Consider the following 25512-nt stretch of genomic DNA (forward strand, 5'->3'; position numbering starts at 1 on the left):
AAAGAATCTATTTTGCCCCTTTTTGGGTAACATCCCGATTCGTTTATCAAACCCTCAAGTACTAGGGAAGCAACATTCATTGATTAAGATTAGGGTCAATTATTTTTCCTCTAAATTTCAAATTAAAGTTGTTAAGAACAGCAAGGAAAATAATGGCTGAATTAGGAGCTTGATGCAATTCCTCCACACAAAGGATTAAAACAAAAAATGAAACAAATAAAAGCTTTCTGAACTGTGGATATAATACAAACCATGCTACTTCAGCCTACTGACAAAACAACTCAACCACAGTTTTAAGCAAGCAAACCTCTCTCCCTGTCACTACCAACTACCCACACCAACAACTCTCATCACCCTTCTTCTCATGGTCACCAAAACAGAGTTAACTTTTTTGCCACCTTGTTCCACCAGCTGATGGCATTTTTTAACAGTATCTCCCCCAACCTTTGGGCCAATCCTTCTAAACCACGATGATAAGGTCAGAAGTCCCTTTTTCAGTTGGGATACTGAACTTTAGGACTGCTGCTTGCCTTAGCACTAAGCGTTAAACACCAATGTTTGCACCATCAGACTATTTCCCATTAGTCACAGTGCCTGCATCCTCAGAAAGGGCTCAAACCCACCCTATGTGGCCAGAGGATGTGTTCAGAGTGAGGTGCCTATGGCTTAGTAGAAGTAAATATGTCTTGGACATTAAAGCAATCTACAATAAAGTAAAATATTAAAAATGCATGCCTGTAAAAGCAGCAGTTACAGGTGCTACACCTCTGTGCACCTCAATAGCTGTCATTTAGAAGTGCATTGAATTGGACTTTTCACAGCTCTTTGTATCTCCAAACACAACACACAATGTAAGTATGTCCCTTATATACCTTGTCTCTTCACAAGCACAACTAAATTATTATTATAATCCCATTTAGCATACAAATTGCTAGAAACACATTTTATTAAGGGGGAAAGCTGGTCTTGATTGCTCTGTGTCAATTGTTAACAGCAGTCTCAAACAGAAGACTCCTTCTACTGCCTGTACAGAAGTCTCCTACCAGCCAATTCCAGCAAACTCCACAGCAGACTTCCAGGCCAGGACAGTCTTGCACAACACATCCTGGAATCCGTACCAGTTGTTTAAAGGTGCTGGGAGCTTTTCTGAACAAAAGTAAATTGTTTCCACTTCAAGTAGTTTTCTTCAATAGTAAAAAGAGAGACTATGTACTGAAGGTCAGGTTTGCAAATCTAACAAAGTGATAAGACAGCTGAACAAAAAATGGCAAAGTAACACAACACATATATTACTTAACTTCATATATTTTTCTATCATTTTCTTGTTAATTTTTTTAAACCATATGCAAGTTTGGAAAGCTGTTATGTAGGTTCACCTCATTTTTCTTTACTAAAGTAAATGTGGACACAAGAATATGATAGGACCAAATGGCAAAATGCAGATAGAGAAACTAAGAATAGCTGGATCTGGAACAGTCACTTCACATGCAATTATCTCTGATCTAAACAGCTGCACCAAACATATATTTTTTGTTTGGACACATCTGTAGACATGATGTGTATAATTAATTGTTCGTTCAAAAATGCAATTTCATGATGCATTTGATTATTTAGATATAAAAGTTTTAATTCTCAGAGTTGACTAAAAATAGTGATTTTAATTTATTCCTGCTGCCTACAATTACTCACAACCATGTATTTTTAAATATTTCCAGACTATAAAAATTACTAATTTTTGCCATTTGTGTTTATCTGCATTTAGACTTTGATTTGGATAAATTAAGCTCTCAAGTGTTCCTTGCTTTATGAAACTCTGCATGTTGTACACTTCAACACAAATAAATGACTTCTACCATTAGAGGTTTAAATAATGTAATGTATTTCATGCTCAGCCTGAAGCTGGATTCCAATGAAGTTGCTAATGCACGTAATGATTAAGTGTAACTCAAATACTAACTGTGTTGTTGAAAACATGACAGGCAATAATTTGGTCTATTATATTCTGCCATTTAATTCCCTAGTACAGACATTCTCTGACACGTTATGAAGCAATGATTTACAATTATTCAAGCTGCAAAGGTCAGAAAGTGACATTATAATCATCTACACAGAGATCCCTACTAATGCACAAAAACTAGGTAATACCACACAAAAATAGTTTTACTGGAGTAGCAACTTTCTATTTAAGATTTACCAAACTGCACAAGTATAAATAATTAATTTACATTACAGTACGTTAAGGCATCCTTGAAAAGATAATGTTTTTCCTGCTCCTACCAATAAATTTAAGAATAAGTCTTTTTTGCTTGCTAAAGGCAATCTTAAGAGCAGCTTTTCACTAAAAGTAGCCTGTATTAATAGTAATAGGTTAAAAAAATCTGAAAATCTAGAAGATTTTTCAGAAACAACAAACAGGAGTGGAGCCTTTTTTTTTTTATGCAGCTGGTCAAAGCACATCCTTATCTATCAAGAACAAAGATCTATTAGTCACTATGCTCAATATAGGTGAGTAGTTTTGTTAGACATTCTCCAAGCAACCAGTGTCATTAAAATACTGAACTTTATACAAATCTCTGAATTACTCCTAGCATTAACAACAGCAGCAGAAGTGAGGTTATTTCCATGCCTGGGAGACTATAACTGTCCCAAAATCTTATTAGTTGAGGCTTTAAGAAATAACTGAATTTAGCAAAATATTTATCAGAACATCCTACGTTATCTCCAGAATTAATTGAGAAAAGGAGTTTCAAAGCAAATAGAGAACTAAGGAGCAGAAAGTAAATACAGATTAATACCTCCAGCCAACAAAAGACCAAAACAAAGCAAAAAGCCTCAAACAAACAAAACAACAAAAACAAACAACAAAAAACCAAAACACCATATCAAAAAACTTCAAGACATAACTACTCCAGCAAAATACAGGGAAAAAAAATCATCTTTTTGACCCCCCTCCAAATTTCTTTGTATCTAAAAAGGCTTACTTTGGTTCTCAAAACACTTGACTACTATACATTAAATACTATATGTGTAATAAACATAAAAAAGACATTGCTAAAATTGGCCTTTCAAACTGTAGGAATGTAGCAAAAAATGTTTACGTGCACATTTTAAATATTGAACATTTTCCTAACAATCCAAACCTACCTTATACTCATCTTCTTCAATCGATTTTTAAGTGGTCATAAAGGAGAGAAAAAAAAAAAAGAAGGAAGCAGCCACTCTTACTTGAAACATGTAACTACATACCCCAAATTTCTGTTTCTAAAAGCAAAGGCAAGAAAAAGGCAAAGGAATAATAGACATATTTTTAAATCAAACATTGCCTATAAATTCTGTTCACAATCTCAATTGAAGAACAATGCATTTTTCATATCCTACCTAAGGGATAAAATTTGAAAAGTGCATTATAAGCCTTTTCACAGCATTTCAGCAGGCAAATGAAACAAAAATTTTAAATGCTGGGCAACCAAGATTTGTTCGCCTAACCCAGAGTATCAGCCAATTTCAGAGTCAGACTTTCAAAAACGAAAGAAAGTCACACAGAAAATAGACATTACCCCTGAAATAATGGCATATATTTTACAGCCATGGGTATGGAAAAGAAAACAATTAACACACATCTGCGATAAGGCAATGAGTAGCAGACGGTTTATTCCAAATGTTAAAACACCAGTGGTGTCCAATTTCTGTGTCACCTACTTTCTGCTGTGCAGCTGAAGAAAAACAAACTCTGAACTTCAATTAAAAAAAATAAAACAACACAGCAAAATTACTGCCTTTTTCAACAACTAGCTGAATTATATATTGTGTATTTTGTAGCATGTAAATATGAGGATCATTTGGAAAATTGAGACACAGCAAAACCTTCCTAAAACAACACCAAAAATATGATTTTTGCTTTTTTTTCTTTTGCCTTTTTTTTTTTAAGACCAAAATTTTGAAGTAATTTGTCTTTAAAAAATGTGGTATTTTGAGACCACACCATGATGTTGCACTGACATTTCACCTTTAAAAAGTGCCCAAGCAGATTCAAAAGCTTTTGAAACACAATTTATCCTCACAACTAGCAGAGGGCTTATTACTGAGAATCTAAAAGTCAGAGGATAGAATATTAACTACTGTAGAAAAGAAAACATAGTGCAGGACCTTCTGTTTGTGACAAAATTACAGAGTTAATGTTCCTGAAAGATCACTTCACCTTTTAAAGCATGATTTTTAAAAAGGTAAAATTTATAGCAATTAAAGCTAATGAAGAAATGCAGCATGAGCTGCTTATGTTCAGGAACTAATAGGTCCACTGAGCATTTCTAAGATTATTTAGCCATCAATGATAATGAATTGACATTGTCAGTGGTGTTAATGTACCAATGCTCTATAGTGCCACTAATCCGATAGCCAATCCTAGCAATTTTATCCTTTTTTATGTTGCTACTTTATTTTTTTAACCAACAAGCTACCCAGTCCTTTCAATTAAAAGAGCACAAATACAGCACAGGTTATTAACACTTTTTTCTCCTCTCCACATATAAGATGGCATATTCATTATATGGACTATGGTTCAAGCTGCTCTGGTCATTCCTCCTTCAAATCCCAATCAATTCTTCAGGGCTGTTAGCTACAGTGCAAAAATGGCTTTTCCAAATAAATCAGTGCTAGTATATGATTGTTAAAATACATTTTTGGTGCACATTAAGTGAAATGTGATGATTATTTAAACAAGGATATAAATCAGATTTTTGTAAGCATGGGGTATTGTGGTGTATGTCTCTTCACCGATTGCTTTGCCGTATCTAAACAGCACAGCTCCATGTTGTTGATGCAAATTAACAATACACAAAAATGGAAAGTAAGTACCTGCCTGGCTACTAGGTATGACATATCAGCAACACAGAGTAAGCAATCAGCTTAGGAAAGTGACTACCATTTCAATCCAAAGTTTAAATCATTCATACATCTTTTTCTCTCTCTTCCATAACTATTGTGAATCCCAGCTGAGAGTTGTGCAATTTCTGAGACAGTTTCTGTCAGATATGTCAATCCTGAAGTGATAGAATGAGTTTTTGAAAAAATGAGGCACTATGCCAAATCCTAATAATTTTAATTCTATTATTTTTTTGTAAAAGATACCATATTTGCTGGTTTGAATTTTTTTTTTTTTACTTTTCCTCTCATTATGAAATATTTTAAAAAATATTATGATTTTTCAGTTTAAGTTAAAAGGGAATTGAACAAACAACCAATGTCAAGTTTGTGGACAACTTCCAAGGAAGAGAGTTTAGCCTTTGCTAAACACTTCTGTGGATCTGTAGTTTTTAACTATCTTCCATGTCAAGTTCTTCACAACTGATAAAGCAGAGACAGCAAATAAGATTTTTAAAACAATACAAAATACCCTACAACATTCATTTTAACTATGCTTCAAAATAAGGAGTAGCACAAGTTATCCTACTACTGATATACAGTGGACGTAAGAATTGGGCTCATACATTTTTATTTCTTATTTCAAGAAGTCAGCAATTAATTTTCTTAAGTGAGTAAACTCATCCAAAGTATCTCATAATGCCACATGCAAAATTATTAGAAAAACAGAGAGATGAATCAGTGAAAATCACTCAGCTGCGTCTTCAGCTGAAGATTCACTTGTCTTCTAAAATGTGCAACTCACTTTGTCCTGCAGCAGATTGGTACACTAAGGCTAAAAAACCTCCTCCTGCTGAATATTATCCCCAACATCACACCACACCATGCATGTGTGCACAGCACAATCTAATTGAACCTGTGCTCTTTTACACATTAGCCATAAGACTGGTATAGCAGGTTACATAGGTTTGCGTTAAATGTTTTTATATGATGCATATATTAGTTAATTTCTTCAGCATAATAACATTAAAATATATTTTTAATCAGAACTAGGGTATTAAAATCCAACTTTGAATGTCCTATGATGTACCATATATGCCATGGCATTTTAAAACCTTTTAAACATTTCTGCTAAATTAATTAGTTTTGCATTAAGGAGTCTCAATGCCTCCTATTAAATGCAACACATTTGAAGGACAATTAAACATTATGAACGATCCTTCTAAGGAAATAACGATTGTTAAAAGAAAAACAAGATTTTTTGGGTAACAAACAGGAACACAAGAACACATAAAAGACTTCAATTTATTTTAGAAGTCTTATGCCTGCAATATTTTAGATCCGTTTGTTTGAAAAATCTGTCTTCTGTTTTGTTTTCATAAAGAATGAAAACCCTAATGGAGTCCCGAAATCTGTTAATGGTACTAAAATTATAACAGTATAGCAAAAGAAAAAACCCCACACAGTAAAGTCTATATTATATATTTTTTATGTCTTTAAATGGAATTTACAGTTCTCCCTGGCAATGTGAATGAACATCCTATAATTTAGTCAATTTACAGATTACAGGTTCAAATTGACCTTGTAGCCCATAAAATTGCTCATCTTCAGTGCAGGATTAGAAGTGGGAAAAGAATGTCATAACTGTATTTAAGGAATTTACCATAACAATGGAAAGGAGGATATGCATGCATAATTTTAGCCACTCTTGCTCACATCACAGTTTTCAATTCTGAAACAATTCATATTCTGTACTCTTCTCCTGGTTAACCATGGTGGAGACTGTTTCAATTTACTCACCCACAGACATGACACTTGTATTCCCTCATCCCAAGGTGCCTCTTGACATGGTTTCTGGCATCTCCAAGCTGAGCTGTTGCAAAGTGGCATATCTTGCACTTGAATGGCTTTGATCCTAAGTAAAATTTAGCATAAGATATGAGTTGAATTAGAATAAAATATCACCCATGGTTAAAGAAATAAAAATTCCTGAGGAAAAATAACCTTTTTAAAACCTATCCCACATTTAACCTGTTTGAGATTTTTGCCTAATAAAAAAAGTGTCTTGTACATAAATTTATAACCCCCAGGACACAGACAGTATATTCTATACATTACTCATTAAAGTTTCCTCAAGTTCAAGATCCCAGAAAATACTCTCTTAACTTTAAATCTGGTCTTTTTCTTGTCATTAAAATCCACAAAATATATTAAAATGAGCAGAAAATACAATAGGTAGATGACGTTTCAAAAAGATGGCAAAAGTTGTTCTATGTCTTTCCCAATGGCCAGATGCTGAAACTCAGGTAATGGTCTTAAAGTGGACTGGGATTGGTTTAAACTGCAAAACATTCTCTTTTTTTCAGCAAATATTTTTAAAGTAAAATAATATTACAAGTCTTCCAACTTTGAATAGATTTCACATTAGCATTGGTATTTCAGATTTGTTCTGTCACACACAGCAAATGATTCATCACCTTGCTATTGTAATGGCATGCAATGTATGAATATACAGCGGATAAAATATTATGCCTTTATGACTGTTTTATGGTCAAGAATTTATGATTATTCTGCAAACCAGAAGTATTGACATTTTGGCTATTATTTATTTCAAGAACAAACTTTAATATTAAATGTCTGCTGCAGACCAAAGAACTCTGAAATTATTTCTCCAAGGAAAAAGTATCAACCTATTTCTTGTACAACATCAGTTCAGCAAAAAGTCAAATTATTTGTCTATCTTAATTAACAGTGATCATCTCTCAAGATGGAAAAACTATCTTTTTTACTGACATAGTTAAATTTGGCACATGTCAGTCCCTGGTTATTACGCAGCAACATCATTCTAGAAGCACTTTCCAATTTTCTGACCACTAAATCCTTAAATCAATAAATCAAAATCAGAGAATTGCAGTTAAAAGTAAGTACAATATGGTCAAAGAGTCTCCATATTATGTTTAGTATATGTTTTGTGAAGTACTTCTTCCAATACAGTTAAGCATAATATGAAATATGTGATCTTTAATAAATATACATAAAGAGCTCTGATAAGAAAAATGTTGCACTATATCATACTTGATCAATGAACCTTTTTACTTTGCCCTTGAAAAAAGAATATCCTCCAAGAACCCACTGGTGAAATTGAGGATCTTAGTAAAAAATTTTAGAGTCTTAAATTTCAATTTAATTCCCAAAAGCTAACGAAAAATGAAGCATTTAATTTTAATCTTCTAACTGAAATAAAAAAGTCAACAGTACTAAGCACAGGCAGACAAGGTTGAATATTTCACAGTTCAATGACAATGAAGCCAGATCTCTTAATACTTCCATTTCTACTGTTGGAAGTAGATGTAAAATATATTTAGCACCTCAATGGTTATATCTAGTCAGCTTTATATGTTTAAATGTCAAAAGCAGGTTCAGACTGCAGCTCACAGCAATCACAGTCTATCCATCACACTGAAAAAAAACCCAGTTTATTTAAATGATCCTGATAAAACTGAATTAATCATTAATTTGGTGACATTTGAAATCAACATTGCATTCTACAAAGAGACCAGGGCAAATAAAAAATAAAACCTTATCTTTGCATTAAAAGACCACTAAAAGTTGATGCTTTAACTTGTGATTGTTAGCTGGACAATTAATAACAACAAGGCCACAGGTGAAGATGATTTTTTTAAAAATCTATTGGTGTTTATACTGCCCTTTTTTCTCATAGAATTCATGTACCATGTGGATTCTATCCTATGTTCCCTTAGTTTCTCTCCTACTGATTAAATTGTAAATTCGTTCCTCATTCTGTTACTGCAGGTGTCCCACAGGGCTTCCATACAAGACCTTTGCTGTTTTCCATTTACATGACTCCTTTGCGAAGAACTCGAGTTCAGACCAATCGTGACTACAGTGTGCTGACAATACAGAAATGTATTATTCTGTTGACTGCTCTCATCCAAAAATCACTGAGGCCTTGAGGGCTTTTGATTTTTTTTTTCTCAGATCCAGAGCTGAATATCTGTTAACATCTCCATTTAAACTCCATGAAAATTCAAGTGCTGGCAGGCTCCAGTCGGTACTTATCACCTGAAACAAAAGCAGTGTATCTCCCCTTTAGGTGGCTGGTGCCAAATTTGTTCCAGTATGTTCTTGGATGGAACAACCCAAAATTTTATAATAAAAAAGAAGACATTAGACTGTGATTTAAATTAATGGTAAAAAAAAATTGAATTTGCCATAAAGCTGTCTGAAACAATGTAAAACATTTAACCATTTCTTAGCTATACTTATCACCAATTTCAGTGGTTCTCTTAAGCTGTTTTAAACTGTGATACTATTGGATTCACATTTGGCTTTAAGTTCTCAGAAAAAAAAGGGAAAAATGCTTTCACTATATCATCATTTCAACCAAATGACTCAAAAAAAAATAGCCAAAAAATTCCAAAAAATCCACCAAACTACTTTACTCACAATTTATGGCATGGAAAACACATGTACATTTTCTGATGGTAGCAGGAAACAATAAGGCTCTTAACAACTGGGGGGACACCAAACCAACCAACCAACAGCAAACAAAACAAAAACAGAACAACAACAACAACAAAACAAACAAACAAAAACCAACACCACCACACCAAACTGAAAATAAGACTCAATTTAAGAGTTCAGGTCCGGCAGGCATAAACCATTCTACTTTTGTAAAAAAAGATCTGAATCCACAATCCTTGCTTTACATCAGGACACTAAAGACCCAAAGCTATAAGAAAAAATTTACTGTTGCATCTTTAGGCCAGCCAAAGGAAACATCACCTGCACCTGCAGGCATTGCTGTGCTCCTAGCTCAGGCCCAATACAAAGTGAACAGAACCACATGAAATGTCATCATACCATTTCCTCCTAGGTTTAGGACATGGGGAGTAATACAGCATACTTGCATTGGGCACAACTGCCACTAACTGAGAAATCTGATGAGAAAAGAAACATAGATGATGCAGTTGCAGGTGATTTTTCCTCAGATGTTGATTGCTAATTAAGTTTATGGGACCTCCATCAATTGCAAACTAAAAAGTCTTCCACCTCTACTACTTCTTCTATTTTTCTTTACACTTCCTCATTTTCACTTGTCAACATGTGATGGATTTACTTGTTAGGTCCTCTACAGCAATGCTTTCCTTTCATTTGCAATGTGAAAATCTCCTACATTATTTAATGGTATTTTGAAACATTATTTTTCTATTAATGGAAATTATTAGTTGTATCTTTATGCAACTTTCCCTTCCCTTCCCTCCACCACCTCAAATCATCACTGATTACTCAATTAAAAAAAAGGAAAGGAGTTGGCGATGGTTACACATACATACACATGTATATAAACTTATTTATGCACATCCAGATGCTGATGAAAGACTTTTTTAAAAGCACATAATCAGAATAATAAATGGGAAAATGTGTGGCTGTGCTTTTATGCACCTGTTGTTACCCTGGGATAGGTCAGAAGCTGGAAATGGTGGACTTTGCCTCACCAATGTTACATACAGTTGGTGCAGTAGGTCATTCCCTTCTGCCACTGCTCCCAATCACCCAAACATATTTGTTTGTTATTAAACTGCATCCACTGTGATACAGATGGAAAGAAAAGGTTCTATAAGAAGAGAACCACAAACAAGAAAATACAGATTGGAAGAGAAAGCCTTCTTCCCATTAAGTATTAATAAAAGTCTCCACATTACTATTTATGTGAATAAGCAAAGCGTCAGAAAACCATTTCATTTAGAGTTGCAGTGAGAAAGAAGGCAGATAAAACTCTGTTCTGTAACCTTTCTATACTTCTGCACCAAAAAATTACTTGCAAAATTAAATGTATTCTTTCACTTTGCTTTGCATATTTAGTGCTATCCAAAAGCACAGTAAAAATATACTCCATGATAAGACCTACACACAAGATGTTAAAAAGTACACTAACTTTTACTAAATGTTACAATCAATGATGTAACTTATGTAAGTAGGGTTGCTTTGTCATATATTGATAGTTACCTCACTTTCACATCCACATTAACTTGATTTTAAATGCAATTAATACATATAGTCAAGGAAGACTAATGGACTACATTCTGCACTTAACCTGGTGGACATTTTCAAATGGCACAAGTGACCAGTGCAAACCTATTTTGCATTGTAAACGACTAAATAAATCTTAATGGATTAAGAATGATCAGCTATCAACACACAAGGGAAATTAAGTGCTGAAATGCCTACATTGATTATTTTAAATTATTAGCCTTACTCTGTTCTTGAATTTGTATGCTTTTAGTGAGCTTTAACACATTTACAAGACTTATTGACTATAATTACAAGAGAATTCAAGTAATGGACACATCAATTATAAGCAACATGTCTTGACCAGACAGTTGCATAAAGAATTCTAAAGAGAGCTCCATTAGCATCCTCCCCCTTAGTTTTATTCAGTTTTATCTGCCGTAAGAGGGCATATTAAGGGCTTATACAGCTGTTCTGACCATGTGAACATGAGCATTCCTCTGAAGACTTAACACTGCATTCCAAGTTGGATATTAGCTGAAGCAATACAGATAACTACGCTATTGACAGGACAGAAGTAATGCTGAAAGTATTAAGTATGTGAGTTATTGGTATACATGAATGCTGCAGTTACAGTAAAATACTTTGAAAGGTTTGAAATACAATGTCTCTGTTCCCCGAGATTAATTTTTAGGATTTGTTGTCCAGTCACGCCCTTGCCTTTTCATAAAAACTTACAAAACTATTTTAGGATTACGCCAGGAATTACCATTCTTTTATGCTTCTTTTTGTTACCTTTTTGTTCTCTTCCTTGTAACCATGCACTAAGTTTCAAATACTGCATGAATTTAAACTATAGCTTCCATAATAAGCCATTATTTAAAAGTACAGTAAAATAAACCTTACAGTTTTAATGAAAATATGTTCATTGAAATGTGAATTTATTATTCAAATCCACTCATAAATTCAACCATGGAGACACCACTTGTCTAAGCAGAGCTCAGTGATTTAGAAAAGCTGTCTATTTAAAATAAAGAATGTATGGCAGGTTTATAGAAACATCGCAGTGAATTTTTACATAAATTTAGAACTGCAGCTTATGCATTTTTCTACAGAAATGTTTTTAAATTTTCCACTTAAAATTAAACATAAAAATGAATTTAAAGTGTGATCAGCACAGAAACTAAATCAGATGCTACATCCCTGTGCAACACATCAGCACTGCATACCACCTTCCAAAAAGGCTGACCAATTCCAACCGCTATAACTTATTTCTGAAAAAAAAAATGTTGTTTCTTATTGGTATTTATTTAGGAGTGATGTAATATCAAATGTCTACTCTGAGACATTATGTAATGCTGAAAGTTTCACTTAATTGAAATGAAATAAACAATTTGGATACTAAACAACTGCACAGAAGACAAAGTTAGAAAGAACAGCTAACTAATCTCTCAAACCACCACTGCTTCATTATATAAGAACCAATGAATGGTTACAATTTAGATTAAAAGGAAGAAAATCTCTCTATATGAAACAAAAAGCAGAAGGGTGACTGTACTTGAAATGTTCTTACATTTTCTGCCCTTTGATCACCGTATTTTCATACCCTTTTAGATAACTTTGAATTTCATCAGGGGCTTATCAGGCGATAAAAATGCCAGTTCCTAAGAAATATAAAAGGGCTTAACAAGCAGAAAAAGACCAATGGTATAATTCACTGCTTGAAAGAGACCAATTGCAACAACAGTTTCCATACCTGTGTGGGTACGGATGTGAGCTAGGAAGGCCATGGAATTGCTACTTCTACACATCTTCCCACAATACTTGCAGACATTGCCTTGGTTCTCTTCCCTCTCCCTGTTTATCTGCTCGGTGTCTTCAACAATGTATTTATTGACTTCCCGCAGCAGCTCTTCATGTTGCTCTTTGATGTGAAGAAACAAGCTCTGCTCTGAATCGAAGGGCTCCGTGCACTTCAAACACTTAAAGGTTGCACCTCCTTCGGGCAGCTCCTCCACGCTCGCCTGCTCATTTCGCATGTGCCCAGCACTGGCCAAGTGCTGGTGAAGGTTGCTTTCTGTGTAAAATGATTTTCCACAGAGTAAGCAATGAAAATGCTTTTCTTTTGAAGGATGTTTCATGGCTATGTGAACATTTAGTCCGCTCAAACCATCTGCTAGAAAACCACAGTCATCGCAGCGAATACGTGTCGATTCCCCAAGGGATATTCCTTCTGACTTCTTCTTTTTCCCACCATTTGTTGAAGTGTCTGCTGTCACTGTGAGCTCACTAGCTTTCACTACCCCTGACATCTGTCCTTCTGCAGAATGGTCACTGGCCTCCCCATCTTGATGACTTTTTAACCTCACTATAGAAGAATCAAACTTGCCAACATTTTGCACTGCCTTTCCTTTATCATCAGCACTGATAACTGTTCCTAAAGCCTCATTACTACTTTCTTGCCTGCCCTCAGCTGTTGAGCCATCTGCCTCCCAAACATTGTTATTTATAGTTACTTCAGCTTCACGTTGTGCTTCCATAAGGGCTTCGTCCTCCTCCCCAGTAGGATCCTCTCTGAAACTTCTGTTACCATCTAAACTATGTCTATTTTGTACTGCTTCTCCAGTGTTTCCAGCAAAATTTGATTGCTCTACTGCACTACTTGTTTCTGGAAGACTTAGCACAAGCGGGCTATTTTTCTTCAGTGATTTTTTTGTGAGACTGTCTTTGTCTCTACACTCTGCTTCTGGGTTTTCACTACTTTCTTCCAAGCTCTCCACAACTTTTTCTGAATTGCAGTTTGTGTGGCTTGGTCTATTTTGATTTTCTGCAGTGCAGTCATCATCTGAGTTGAGCAGCTCCTGACCATGCTTACTTTTCTGCACCTCGCAAGTACCTGTTTCTTTAACTGATACTTCTTTGACAAGTTCAACAACTTTATCTTTCTGAGGAGTTTGCTGGAATCCTTCACAATAAGGGTTTTCTCCTCCATTTCCAGAATCCTTATCAAGTTCATGTCCTACTGCATTTTGGGAATTGACATCTTTAGGGATTCCTGGAGATGTATTTTCATTTAAGGCAGTACACTCAGTAAAGCTTTTATTCATATGATCACCTTCTGATGCATCATTGGCACACTTTGTTTCATCTAAATTAATTTTTGATTCCCCTACAATGTGATGGTGCTCCTCTTGAGGCAAAGCAGCGCCTTCTTTAGTGGTATTTGCTGCATTTGCTTCCTCCCCAGAAGAAGAACAAACATAAGATTCTCTTCTAATTTTGTGTTTCTCTGTTGCTGCATGCCTTATCATCTCTCTGCGAGTAACAGCATAGTAGTCGCAAGCCATGCAGTAGAATTCAAATTGTTTTGTATGTTTTCGCTTCACATGCAGCTCTAAAGAAGCAGCAGAATGAGCAATGAAGCTGCAGTGTACACACTTGTTGTCATTTGCACCCATGGCTCTCCTCTGGAAGCTTGGGTCACAGTCTTGAGCAACTCTCGCTGGTTCCAGCAACACATGTTGGTTTATTTTCACTGGATTCCTACTAGGCTGCATATCTGCTGGCCTACTGGCATTTGCAGCTTTTAACTCAGCATCTCCTCGCTCAACTTCCTGATTGTCTAAGACAGAATTTTCCAAATCTGATGACTGGCCACCATCCTCAACATGTTCAGGCAAGGCAGTCATGGGGCTGTTAATCTTCTTGCTCATGGATTCAAAATTACCTCCTTCAGGGCTAACGATGATCTCTGAGTTCTGTTTTCCACATCCTTCTATTTCAACACGGCTTTTGTGTTTTTTGGTTGCACAGTGACGTTCCATATCTCCTTTGGTGACAGTGTAATAATTGCAAACCTTACACAAATAGCTGTACTGATGGCTGTGCTTTCGCCTGATGTGAACAGTCAAATTCGTAACACTGGAGGCCAAAAGGCCACAATGGGTACATGTCCTAGAAATAGTACCTTTAGGCTTCCCTCCTCTGGATGCATCAGCTAAGACCAATTCATTTTCACCAATCCTTTGCTCAAGTAGAACAAAATCCTTATTTCTTGATAAGTTTTCCACAGAAGAAGATGAAACATCTATAATTTCTTTATCCAACTCTGTACTTCCACTCCCAGCAATGGAAGTATCCACCACTGATTTAATGCCACCAACACCAACGCAAACCTTTACAATACATTCTTCAAAACGTAGTCCAATGTTGTTTTTCCTGGCATTTTCAAGATGCTTGCTTCTTTTGATATGTTTCTCCATTCCTTCCTTACTCAGCGAGTACAGATTACACGCTTTGCAAAGGAAGTGATACTCTTGTGCATGTCGGAGTTTTATGTGCCTTGTAAGAACTGTGGAAGATCTCGTCTTATAAAAACACTTTTTACATTGAAATTGGGTTTTATTCAGAACAGAATGCTTTAGTTCATTTCTATGATTTATGAAGGAAGAGTCTGGAGTTTTTGCCTGCATTGACACTTCCATTTCCTTTGCAAGTCTTTGGCTATTGTTCGATACTGACTCCTTGTAAGGTACCACTTGCAAGGTCTGATCACTGTTACTCAATGGAGTAGCTTGCTGAAATAATGAACTATCGTGTTTCTCATTTTTTTGATGATTTATCAGCTCTTCTTCCAATTGAAAAAAAAGAATGCAAGCTGGACAACTGTGGGACATTTTGTGCACTTCACTCATGTGGCTTTGAAGGCTGTCCACATTCAAGCTGGTAAATGAACAGAACTGACAATTAAAGCTACAACCACCCATCTGGTGTTTACTCTCCTGACAGTGTTGCTTCAAGTCTTCCCTGACTCCAGAGGAATAGCTACACATCTGACAATGAAACTGGATCCTTTTTGTATGAAGCTTTGCAATATGAGTTTCCAAACTTTCTCGGTCGTGAAAAACATGACCACAATCCACGCAAGTATGAAGAGCACCATCATCAGCAATAAGTTTAACTTCAGAATCTTTAGCACCTGCAGTGCTAGAAGAAGGGGTATTTGGCTTATATTCAGTAAGATCTTGTATTTCTGCAGCAGTATTGCAATTACTTTTAGCATCTGTTTCTAGTTCTGTGTGAGACACAGGGCTTGGTTCACCATGTTTAAGCTGTCTGCTGGAGATAGGCTTTTCATGTACTCTCCGAGTTTCAGATTTGGATCTCTTACTATTCCCCAACAATCTGTATCTTCTTCTAACCTGTCTTTTTAATCTAGAAGACCTACTCTGTCCAAATGAAGACCTTAACAAGAAAACATTTCTTTTGTGTTTCAGTTTATCAAATCTCTTTGTCCTATGTAAACTATTAAGTAGCTTTTTGGTAGTTGGAAGAGATTCTGTTTTCTGCAAAATACTTTCTGATGGTCCCGGTATTCCTAGTTTTTCAGTTTGAATTTTATCATTTCCTTCTGTAGCAGAAGAAAGTGATGTGTCTTCTGTCATAGTATCTGTTTTTTCAGTGGGAGTATTTGAAGATGGTATCATTTCAACAAGTTCACTGCCATCATTTTGTTTAGATAAGCTTACTTTTGAGCCTTTCAGTGCACTGCAAATACTTAATTCTTTTGCATCAGCAGTTCTTGCCCTTAATTTATTGGTCCCAGGTTTTGCCCTGACATTCCTCTCTTTGGTTGCAGTAGATTGTTGGTTTTTAAAGGATTTTTTAGTCAATATCTGTACAAATCCTCCCCGTGCAGCAAGATTTTGGCGTCGAAGGTGAGTCTTGCCAAGGAAATGAGAATTTAGGAGACTCTCTTCAGCACTCTGAAAACCACAAAGATCACAAGAAAATATCTTGGATTTCTCACAAACTCGCTTAACATGCATATGTGATGTTGAACTACACTCACCTATGCAACTACAGTGAGGGTGTGTTTGCTCTTTGGATGGCTTAGAGAGGCTTTCTTGTTTATGTTTTTCCTTATCAGAGCAGGAAGGTAAACATTGATCACTCATTTTGCCTGCAGGGTCTTTGTCTATGTTTCCAGCTGTACAGACAACACTGATTTCTTCTGAAGAATATAATTTATCAGAAACAGCAGCTGACACATCTTGTGAATGCTTATTTTCCTTGTGAATTTTCAATATGGCATCAGCAGCAGCACATCTGAAATCGTATTGTAGGCACAGGATATCTGAATTAAATATGTCACTATCAGGGCCACTGGTGACTCCTTCCTGTTTTACAGTTCCAGGTATCATACCACATGATTCTCCAGCTAAAACTTTTTGCAATTTCCTTCCAATATCTTTCATGTCTTCTGAAGAACTCAGCTTTCTTTTCCTGGAGACATTTTCAGGTTTCTCTGCTTCAACAACATCCAGGTTTGTTGATTCTGAAAGTGCTGTTTTGTTTGTGCCATTCTCTTTTTCTTTCTTTTCGAGGTCCCTGAACAGTTCATCTGATGGTAGCCTTGTTTTCTGCTGAGATGAAGAGTCACATCCAGCATTTTCTTCTGATGTATTTCTTGGAGATTCTTCTGTCAACTCAACTTGTAAATTCTCATCAACATCATCTCTCTTCTTATTTTCCTCCCCATCCATTCTTAACAGCGATATTACCAATTGAAGATCATTTGGTTTAGCACCTACAAAACAAAGAGTTCCTGTTAGTCTTTTATGCAAACTTAAGGGTTAAAATAATCAAATTTTAAAACCCTCAAGCAATATAGAAAATTTAAATCATGGCAGGAAGAAAGACACAATGAAAGATATGAGGTGACAGTTTCACCATGGTATCTATACCACCTTCTAGTTACAGAGCTCTCACTGTAATGACCACCACGTGAGCAAACACTTAGATCCCATAGTTTTTTGTAATCAAGTAATCTTCTACATGCTTTAGACTTGGGCAGACAAACATGACCTTTGTTTCTGGAAGTATATTTGGGACACAAAATACTAACTGGTCAAGCTCCCTGAAAGCCGCTAGTAAAAAAGTAAAATGGAATATTTTACTTTTCCTGAGCTTGAAAATCAGCTTCCCAAATTTAAAAGTTCCCAGGAGAAATAATCATGACTGTAACAAGCAAAACAAAGACAGCATAAATGTTAAATATTTTAAGTATTCAGCTTGCTTTCCTTCCTCTGCTTAGATTACCTGCTAAAGAGGGAAAACACAAATAGAACCATGTTCTAAAAGAATATGCTGCAAGTATAGCTTCCCATCATTCCTAAAATATCCTCTAAAACATCATTTCCCAATTGGGGAGGAGGGAGGAGAAACAAAAAGTCATGAAATAACAATGCAGAGAAGGGCAGCACCTTTGAGACCCAGCACAAACTTTAACCATTCAAACCCAGTTACCAGAAGCTTTTGCTCAACTGCCCAGTGTGACCCTCCTGCTCCCAAGAAGATGCCGCCACTAGAAAACTGATGCTACCAACACAGTTTATAAGAGGGATGGGGATGGGAAATCAAATCTTGACATTTATTACCTTTTCATTTTGATATGAAGCAACTGAGAATTGAAAATGCATTTCATTTTAACAGATGATTAAATACTAAATGTTTATCTATGTGCTTTACACTATGATTTAAACATCAATTTGCTGCAGATCCAAGTATTCAGTTTTTTGTTCAGTTACCCATTGAATGAGGCCATGACCACAATTGTAAGTACTTCCTGACAAGATTAAGTAATTGCAATGTTGATACAGATAACGTAGGGTACAAAAAACTATTCAAGTACGTGGTAAAAAAATAATTATGCTTAAATTTGAGGACAAAGTAGGAAAGTATTAAACTGAGAAAATAAATTCAAATCAGTTGGACTTATTACCCATGGAAGTAAAAAAGTGTTTTTCTCCTTAAGAATAATTTGTGGAAAGCCCCTAGGGAATTGAGTGCACATTAGTCTCATACACTGAACAGTTTTTCAACCATAGGTCTCTCATTGAGCTGAGGCACTGACCAAACCTATACCAAGCTAGTTATAGCTAGTTATACCTAAAGAACATGAGAATAACCACTTCTAGATCACAACAGCCCTTAGGAGGATCACAATATTGTCCCCTAAATATGGCTTTCTGATTCTTATGCACTACTGTTTCTGTTTCTTCACAAAACCATGATGGAAACTTATCACAACTAGTCAGAAGGAAAACAGTCAGGGCCATAGTCTCACTGGTATAAGTCAGCACACTGTTAGTATGTTCAAAAACACTACAGCAATTAATAGCAGGACCAGATGAAGCCTTTGAAGTGCAAGCTTACCCAGAAAAGGTTATAAGCATAGGCTATATCTGTTTGGGATACAGAAGAAAAAGATAAGATGAAAATGATGTGGTTTAACTGCAGTACAGCTTTATTTATATAATGCAAAATATCAAGCTAATTCAGTGACAAGTGTCACAAGTCCATCCTTAAACAAGCAACCGTGGGTCCTTTGCCTTGTTGCACCTCCACAGCAGGTTCCCAGCCCACCACCAATTGTATGGCCTGGGGAAGAGCAGCAGTTTTTTCTTTGCTGTACAAAACATTTTGCAATCTCGAACCAATTCTCCATCTTCTTTATAGGATACTTCCCTCTCAAACCATAAGATTTACCAGAAAACTTGTCCAGCAGTAAACTAATACTGGCATTGAACATTTTCACTATCAAAAGTTGTACTGGGATAATTAGAAGTTTCTCCATCAACAAAAAGGTTGCCTTTCTGGCACTCCCCCAGAAATTCAGCTCATCTCCACTGGCCACTCGCTCACCTGAAAGAGATGGTTGATTATCTGCACACAGTCTCTGCAGCTTTATCCTCATTTCTCAGCATTTGCTCAATAACTCTCCAACAGAAGTTCATCCTGCTCTGTGCTCAGATCACAATCCCAGTTTTGGTGTCCAACCTTCTCTCCCACTCAACTGCACCAGTTATGGATTTTTCCAGTGCTTAGGAAAAAGATGTATTTCCTCTATTTTATCTTTGTAAGCTGCTTGTAGTAAGAACTACAAACTAGATGCTAGAAAAGTGAAAAATACAAAACATAAACCTCATAGGTACTACCAATAATCTCAGTATGAAATTGAAATAATCATATGTGTAATACAAATATGCTAAGATGCCTTACACTCCAGACTTCTTGCCTAATTCCTTATCCCTGCTGTCATTTCATGACAAACCTCTAGCACGCAGACTGGGACTGCACTCTGTTCCATTTACAGGCAGTTCTCCTAATGAAGTCAACAGCCTCACATCTACCCCCACAACCAGTAAGCATTATCAAGGCAACTTCTCTCCAGCTGCACAGCAGGCTGCCTGTGGCAAGGTATGGTAATGATACACCTTTACCAACTTCATCACTACCACACATCAAAGTTTCCATGAAAATAGTCTACCCCTGCACATCCTTCCCAAAGTTACATTTGCCTCCATCCCACTTCCATATAATTTGTTATATATAAATATCACTACATGGGAGTCTGCACTTGCATGAAACCGAAATCCAGAAAGTATTCTCTATGAAAGAAAACAACTATGACGCAGTTGTTGCTGTTTCTCTAAAACTGCCCCCATATTAATTAATCTAAGGAATTAAGTCGCCTCCAATTTCTTTTAGGTCTCTCTTAAAGCTGCCTGTAGGACAAGAGTGAGTCTTCTGATAGGCACTTAATGGCCACTATCACTACTTTTTGCTGGTACCATGACCAGCAATTTGTTGAGCTCTGCTCAGTTCTCACATCTCAACAACATCTGGAGCACTGGCCCAAGTCTCTCCTTCTTCCTGCTACAGCCTTGCCCAGATCACACTGACATGCCCCTAACACAATTTCAGTAGCACATAGCACAGCCTCCCTGATGGCAGACTAGTGCCTCACACCCAAATGCAGCTGTGGGCTCCTTCCTGCACGGATATATTTCAGGAATGGCTATCGCTACTCAGGCATTCAGCACACCATTAGCTGCCTCTAGACAAAAAGAGACTGTAGTGGTCTTCCTCTGCTGTAAGCTTCTCCCCCAAAAGCTCTCTCCCAGATTTGTCACCAGGTACTAGGACAATGGCAAAACACAAACTGATCATAACTCTGAGAGGTCCTAATCCTCTGTCTACCTAAACCAGTTCACTTCTGCTCTCAACAAAGCCACCACACTAATTAAGGGCCATTCTGCAGCTGGTATTGTAATATAGAAGAATCAGTGCATTGGAGAAGGCATCAACAGCACGCAAAGTTTGGACAGTCCCAGTGACTACATAAGGTCAAACGGGTTTCTTTTTGCAAAATTAATCCTGGATCAAACCTTAGTCTGGCACAGGATCATCATCACAAGCAAATTAGCATCTGGAATTTTATTATCCTAATCAAAGAACACACTCTAGATGTAACAAGTAACCCTCTGAAGCCATGGCACCTTAAGCATATGCTTAAATCTAACTCCTACTTGTTAGTGTGATTAAGCCTTTTGATAGCAATGTAATGCTGCCAAACTCATACAGCAGTATGAATGAGGAAGATCAGCTCTTGAACCACCTTATTCATTGACCTACAAGACTAAAATCAATGCAAGATGTAAACTTTCTTGTGTTTTCTGCTACGTTCATCTTTTAAAGCATCATCTGGAAACATTTTTACAAGTAACAAGTGCTTGAAGTGCAACAATACGTAATCACTTAAAGTATTGCATAAATAAAACAAAATGTATTGATATAGGCTCAACGACTGTGCCAATGGTAATGCCAGGTACAGCACAGCAGAAAACTGCAGCACAGGATCAATCCCAAGCTAAGCAGACAGCAGTCAAATCCTTGTATTTCCATAGTTTAAAAGCTGGTTCTGTCAAAGAGTGCTCTCTTAACATCATATTCAATGTTCAAAATGAAGCTGTTCTAACTCAAAAGTGGGTTGACTTTTTGTAACATAAATCTTTTGTTAATGTTCATATAAATCAAGTATAGCTGAACAGATCCTTAAAGGATATGACCAAAAATTAATTTGCCACATTAGCTTCAGGTTAACAAATTCTTCTGCTTGGAGACAGTCATACATTACCTAATGCATTTTAAGGTTCTTTGCAGCACAGTGACGTTCCTAAGTTTTGGAAAGAAACCTATTGTGGCCTCAAATTTTTTTGCTCAGAAAAAGCTGAGCTCAGTAGTTCTATTGTAAATAGGTGCTCAAACATAGTGCTTTTCTTCAATAATTCGCTAAATATCTGAAAGATGTGAAACATGTTTTTAAGATCTTCAAAAGCAGCATGTTTGTTTCTTATGTTACATCTGCACAGGCCAACTATCTAAATCCTTACAGAATGTATAAGACACACATTTTTAAATTGCAAGTGTATAATACGTAGTACTTTGGCTATATCACATAAACCAATATAGATAAAGATTCTCCCCTTTCATCCATTGGGATTTCCAAATCATGAGAATCGTGAAGTTTTTGTTTTGATATTTAAACTAATTTAAAAGACATCCCACAATCACAATTCAGCACTATCTCACTATCTGTAAAGTAGAAAGTTCATACAAAAAAAAGAGAAAAATAGCACTTCTTGAGCAGCCACCACCATTTTTTACCTGATAACAACTCACTTTCGTATTCTTCGTACAAAGCTTTTTTGTATATTGACATAGTGTCTGCTACAGTTCTATACACAAGCATAAGTCATTTGTGGACAGAAGCTGTTTCCTTTGATGAAAATAGAGAACATTGGATTTGAGTGTTCTAATTTTTTACCACTGGTCCAAAAACCAGTATATAATGTCTTACTATGCCAAAGGGTGGAGACAGTGTAGTTCACTTTCAGTGTAAGATCTGCACTGCTCTAATCCTCAGATGAAACTTAAAAAGTAGTAATCTTAAATTAATTTCAAAAAGACAACTAATTTAGCAATTATTGATAAACCTGTAGTAAACTTCAAAATTCCTTAACTTGATGGTAAATACAATTTTGTTTACTTCTCTTTTTGGTCATATGCCAAGAGAAGGTGTAGGGATGTGTACAGAAGAACACCACACAAAAAAAGTTTATTTACAAGTACTAACTTTATTTTTGTTTTATGCTAATCCTGGCATTAGAATTGCCAGAGCACTTCTCAGTCACAGTACTATTGTCTCCAAGTATTCAATGTCCAATCTGCAGCATTTGTAAAGGATGTGACATATGGAAAACAGAGTTTCATTTTTTTTCCAGTAAAAATTCCCCTTTTCAGACAATTAATACTTTCAATGAAATCATGGATGCAATGAAGCAAAATCATTTTAATGAGCTCCTTAAATAGCCTGCACAAAACTGCATGTTAACAACTCATCTCAACATATGACCTTTGTGTCAAACAAGCATCTTCTCAGGGGCACAACATCCTTCCTAAATCAAATCATATACCTGTCTTATGGCCTTACAAAGTTACCTCGCTTCCTTCAGAAAGACTAATCCAAGCTAACAGTCTCCTCAATAATGGAATACAGGAGACAATACGGTTGTCAATTGAAATGGAACAAAGATCACCTTTCTTTTGAGGAAAATTTTATGATTACAAACATTTGTTTTCCCTTACAGCTTAGAAATGCTGGACTTCGAGCATTGCATCATGAGCCTGTTCTTCACACAAAGCCAGCACTTTCCCAGGACATCAAAATCTCCACAGGAGACTTCCAAATAAGCTGCAGACTTCCAAGATTAAAGATTTTGAAATTTCCACACAAATCTATCCAGAATAGTTCAAGTGACAAAATGAAAAGCTCCCTGATAGTCATCCCCTGCATACCACTGAAAATGGGGAGTTAGCTGCACCCATTAATTTCATTTTCTCACAGCCACCAGAAAAAATTGTAATGGCATCACAGGAAATGCACCTGCAATACGACCCACATCCCACTTGCTTCTGCTTCCAAACCACTCAGAGTTCTTCCACGGTGGGCAGAAACTGGCAACACAAAGGCTCCCTAGTTCATCATCCACTCATTTCAAAAACAGCCAAATGCTGCTAAATGCAGCAGGGACCACTACTTAGATCAGCTTTGAAGAGGAAGTCAAAAAAGACACACACAGATATACACTTTTCATTTTAAGTGCAGTCAGAATCAATAGGAATGCACGCGCAAAACAGAGAATAAGAGGAAATGCACTAGTATCTCCTAAAAATTGTTATATAACCTCCAGATTTTCAATTTTTGAAAATTTAAGAGGTCTATTTTGTATTTTAAAATCAAAGAATTCTGTTTGCAGAGCAATGCATACATGTAACAATAGCAATAAAAACATTCAATAGAAACTTCAGAGGATCCAAGAAAGACTGCATTCATATAGCACTGTGATATTTATGGATGAAACACACTTTTTAAGTATTCGCAAAACACTTCATTTTAGAGAGTTTATCAGATCCAGGAAAGAAATTTCTAGGAAAGAAATACCATTTTCCACATACACTAGTAAGTTCCGTGGTTTGTGGGAATTCTCTAAATTACATGCTTTTGTGCAAGATACAATTCTCACCAAGTACACCAATTAAAAGTAGAGAGAAGCAAAAAGTAAAATGCAATTTGAATCCCTTTGTACTTTTGGCTGTAGTATCCTCTTAAGTACAGTGGACCACACTGGCATTCACCAGAGAAGTACACAGGCACTATCACAGACACCTGACAAAAATGTGGGAAGTCCGAAATTTTTCCTGAACTTTGGCAGCCAAAGATAAAAGCAAGTTTTAATGGCTTCTACTTGTAAATTGGCTCTTGTAAATTTTACCCTAGAAACCTGGTCCTAAGAAGCCCTATTTTCTCCTTTAAAAACATAAGGAATATGAATTCCCTAGAAGACTACTCTGGTGTTTAATATTTGTGAAGACTTACTAAATTTCCATCAACCTTTGCTCAAAATTAAATCCAAAACACAAAAAAGGATGGCTTTGTCAGCCTCTTGCTTAAAACTACCATTTCATACAGAAAGCAACAAGAGGCCTCTACCATCACAGCCTGGGACACATTTGTTGTCTACTGCTACTGTATTTATCACCAGTTAAATTATCAAGAGAAGAATACATGCAGTAAACAGTGTATTTATGGCCATGCTTCTCACTCTTGTGCACCCTGTTCTCCTTATCTGCTGCCTCTTCAAGAAGCTCAGCTGAAAAGAGCTGCACGAATTTTTGGCTAAACAGGTAACATAAAGACTTTGGATCTTTTGTGTGATAGGTTAACAAAGTTTCCAGAAAACACAAAGTGTACATATGCTTCCAAAGAAAAGGGAATGTTAATAAAAATAAAAGCATTCTGATGACCCCTGGTGGCCACTACATACAAGGAAGTAATAGCATTCCATCTGAGAAAAGCAGATCAAACAGAAAAGTCTTACATGTTCTATTGGTAGGCATATCTAAAGAAACGACAGGTGATATTATTCAACAAGAATATTTGTAGAATGTACATATTTATATGTCTATATCAAATTACTGTATTATGATAGCCAGATACTCATAATTTAACTATTAGAAACAAATCCTCTTTTTCTCTTCAATGAAATAGAAGTGAGTACACTGGAACTATTTCAGCTTAGTCCTACAACACATACAAAAGGGACTTTTTTTCAGTTTTGATTTTCCATCTGGGTTGTTCACATAAAACACAGGGTGTTGGGGAGAAGCACAGTGGAAGCAGGGGGCTGCCTCACACCAAGGTGCACTCAGAAG

At 36.2% G+C, this 25512-nt stretch overlaps 1 protein-coding gene across 2 annotated transcripts in view; it reads right to left on the reverse strand.

The window, feature by feature from the left end:
* Window positions 1–25512, reverse strand: part of ZNF407 (zinc finger protein 407) — a 335063-nt gene that overhangs the window by 291854 nt on the left and 17697 nt on the right. For both annotated transcript variants that reach the window (XM_036406756.2, XM_036406755.1), the window contains exons 2-3: window positions 12650–17482; window positions 6661–6775 (exon numbers count right to left, since the gene is read on the reverse strand). In XM_036406756.2, the coding sequence (XP_036262649.1) occupies window positions 6661–6775; window positions 12650–17438 (4904 nt within the window). In that variant the 5' untranslated portion in view covers window positions 17439–17482. The remainder of the gene's footprint in view (window positions 1–6660; window positions 6776–12649; window positions 17483–25512) is intronic.

The sequence above is a fragment of the Molothrus ater genome, chromosome 1, assembly GCF_012460135.2.
Source record: "Molothrus ater isolate BHLD 08-10-18 breed brown headed cowbird chromosome 1, BPBGC_Mater_1.1, whole genome shotgun sequence".
Taxonomy (NCBI): domain Eukaryota; kingdom Metazoa; phylum Chordata; class Aves; order Passeriformes; family Icteridae; genus Molothrus; species Molothrus ater.